This window comes from Echinops telfairi, unplaced genomic scaffold (genome assembly GCF_000313985.2).
Source record: "Echinops telfairi isolate 266 unplaced genomic scaffold, ASM31398v2 ScPeMD7_7469;HRSCAF=8507_1, whole genome shotgun sequence".
In the NCBI taxonomy this organism is placed as follows: domain Eukaryota; kingdom Metazoa; phylum Chordata; class Mammalia; order Afrosoricida; family Tenrecidae; genus Echinops; species Echinops telfairi.
Window position 1 is genome coordinate 115,779,898 of NW_022111373.1, and position 2,177 is coordinate 115,782,074.

At 45.0% G+C, this 2,177-nt stretch overlaps 1 protein-coding gene across 1 annotated transcript in view; it reads right to left on the bottom strand.

Annotated features, from left to right (window-relative positions):
• The window catches only part of SPEF2 (sperm flagellar 2), a 159,308-nt gene that overhangs the window by 45,695 nt on the left and 111,436 nt on the right, over positions 1-2,177 (bottom strand). Inside the window, exon 19 of the mRNA XM_045285340.1 lies at positions 1,138-1,305. Within this exon, the coding sequence (XP_045141275.1) occupies positions 1,138-1,305 (168 nt within the window). The remainder of the gene's footprint in view (positions 1-1,137; positions 1,306-2,177) is intronic.

Consider the following 2,177-nt stretch of genomic DNA (forward strand, 5'->3'; position numbering starts at 1 on the left):
ATATGAATGACCAATAAACATATTTTCATATGACAAATCTTATTAGTCACAGCCAAAATGCCCACTGGAATGTGTAAAACTGAGAAACTTGAAAGTGTCATGCGTTAGCAAAACTATCAATAACTGGGGCACTTTACTGCTCGTAGAAACGGCAAGCAATAAAATGATTTACGAGGAAAAAAAATGTAGATCCACTCCAAATAAGACAGAAAGATTATGGAGCATGGAAGTACAATCCCGACCTGCTACAAGAACACCAGTGGCCTATAAAGATGCAACCAGAAGTGAGAGGCCATCTGTTTCATAGCTATAGCAACTGGCACCGACAGTCCATCGATAGCATGCTTCACGACAGTTGAGACTGTACTTTTAAGTAACAACATTCAATTTTCATCCCTTAGTGCCATGCTCAAAGTCCTCAGGGCTTAAAGATTTAGAAAGGACCTACCATAGATACTCGCATATAAGGCGACCCGAATATTTGCTGAGGCATCTAATTTTACCACAAAAACGGCATAAAAAATGTGCTGAAAAACTTGGCTTATACTCGAGTATAGACGGTAAGCTAAAAGTATATTCTCTACACAGATTCTTGATCCATATAGCCATACCTGTACCATTTTACTCAGAGTTAGTGCCTTGTTTCCTATTTCTTACCTTGACAGAACACTAAAGATTTATAATCACGTTATGAATTCGAGTCTCCAGGAGGCTTGCTGGTTTTCTTCCTCATTGTTGTGGGCAATGACTATGCTAATTCTCATTTTATTAAGACGCTCTCCTTTGTTACAAGAATATAGCCCTACGATTTAGCAAACAGACGCATGTCCTCTCATTCTGCTTTGAGACATTTCTTGCTACTCTCCGCACCTTCCCATGCGGGCTCGTGTGCTGACTGGTAGGTCTGAGTGTGTGGCAACACCACCTTCCCTCCCCACCAGCAAAGTGCTGGAGGCTTTGGGACAGCTAATTTCTGTATTACTGGGAGGTCTTTTCCCAACTCCTCTGGATGAATAGCCTTGCTTTCTATGTTAGCAGCTGTCTGAAGTCTAATATGATGGCACTATAATGTGTACTTCAACTCTATGAGGAAATAAGAAACTGGCAAATGGGATTAGCAAGCATTCTGTCAGTCACCTGATTGTGGCTTTCCTTTTGCAGAAGGAGGTTTTAGAGTCTCTCCATGAGGAGCAATTTCTTTCTCTCTTTCAGGCTCTGGAGCAGATGCTGGAGAAACAGCGGGCGTCTCAGCCACGGAAGCATCTTCTTTTTTCTCAGCTTTCTTTTTTTCTAATTTCTCGTTCACTTCAAAAGGACAATTAAGAGGGACCTTCATTAGAAACTCCAAACCCCAAACCCACTGCTCACTGCTGTTGAGCTGATTCCCACGCAGGGACCCTACAGGACAGAGTAGAACTGCCCCCTTGGGTTTCCAAGGCTGTAATATGTAGAGAGCAGACTGCGACATCTGTCGCCTATGCAATGGTTGGGTTTGAACCCCAGCCTCTTGGTTAGCAGCTGAGCACTTAGACCACTGTGCAACCTCAGCTTTTTCATTTAAATTCAGACAAACCTAAATTGATATGAAACTGCTCTTGCTGGCTTAAGACTAAATTAATGTCTGAGGATTCTCCAGTAAGTCATTCTGTATATAAAGCTAAGATTTGAAGCTCTTCTGATAAGAAGTACAATGACCCTGACTTTTTGGCCAGGATTCCTGGGAATGCAGTGCTTAAGCACTTCGCTGCTAACAGAATGTTGCAGTTCAAGCTCAGTGGTTGCTCCTGGGAGAAAGTTGGGCGATCTGCTGCTGTGAAGATTTACATTCTGTGGGGACAGTTCTTATATCTGCATCATGCAAGACTGGGTCTCTAGGAGTCAGGATCGCCTCCAGGGCAACAGGTTGTCTCTTTGGTGGTGGTGGTGGTGGAGGTGGTGGTGATGGTGGTGGAGATGCTGGTGGTAGTGGTGATGGTGGTGGTGGTGGTGATGGTGGTGGAGGTGCTGGTGGTGGTGGTGATGGTGGTGGAGGTGGTGGTGGTGGTGGTGGTGGTGATGGTGGCAGTGGTGGTGGAGGTGGTGGTGGTGACGTTAGGTGCCATCAAGTCTGTTCCAGCTAGTAGAGCCCTGTGCACCACAGCAGGAAGCACTGCCCGGTCCTGACCATCCTCACAATG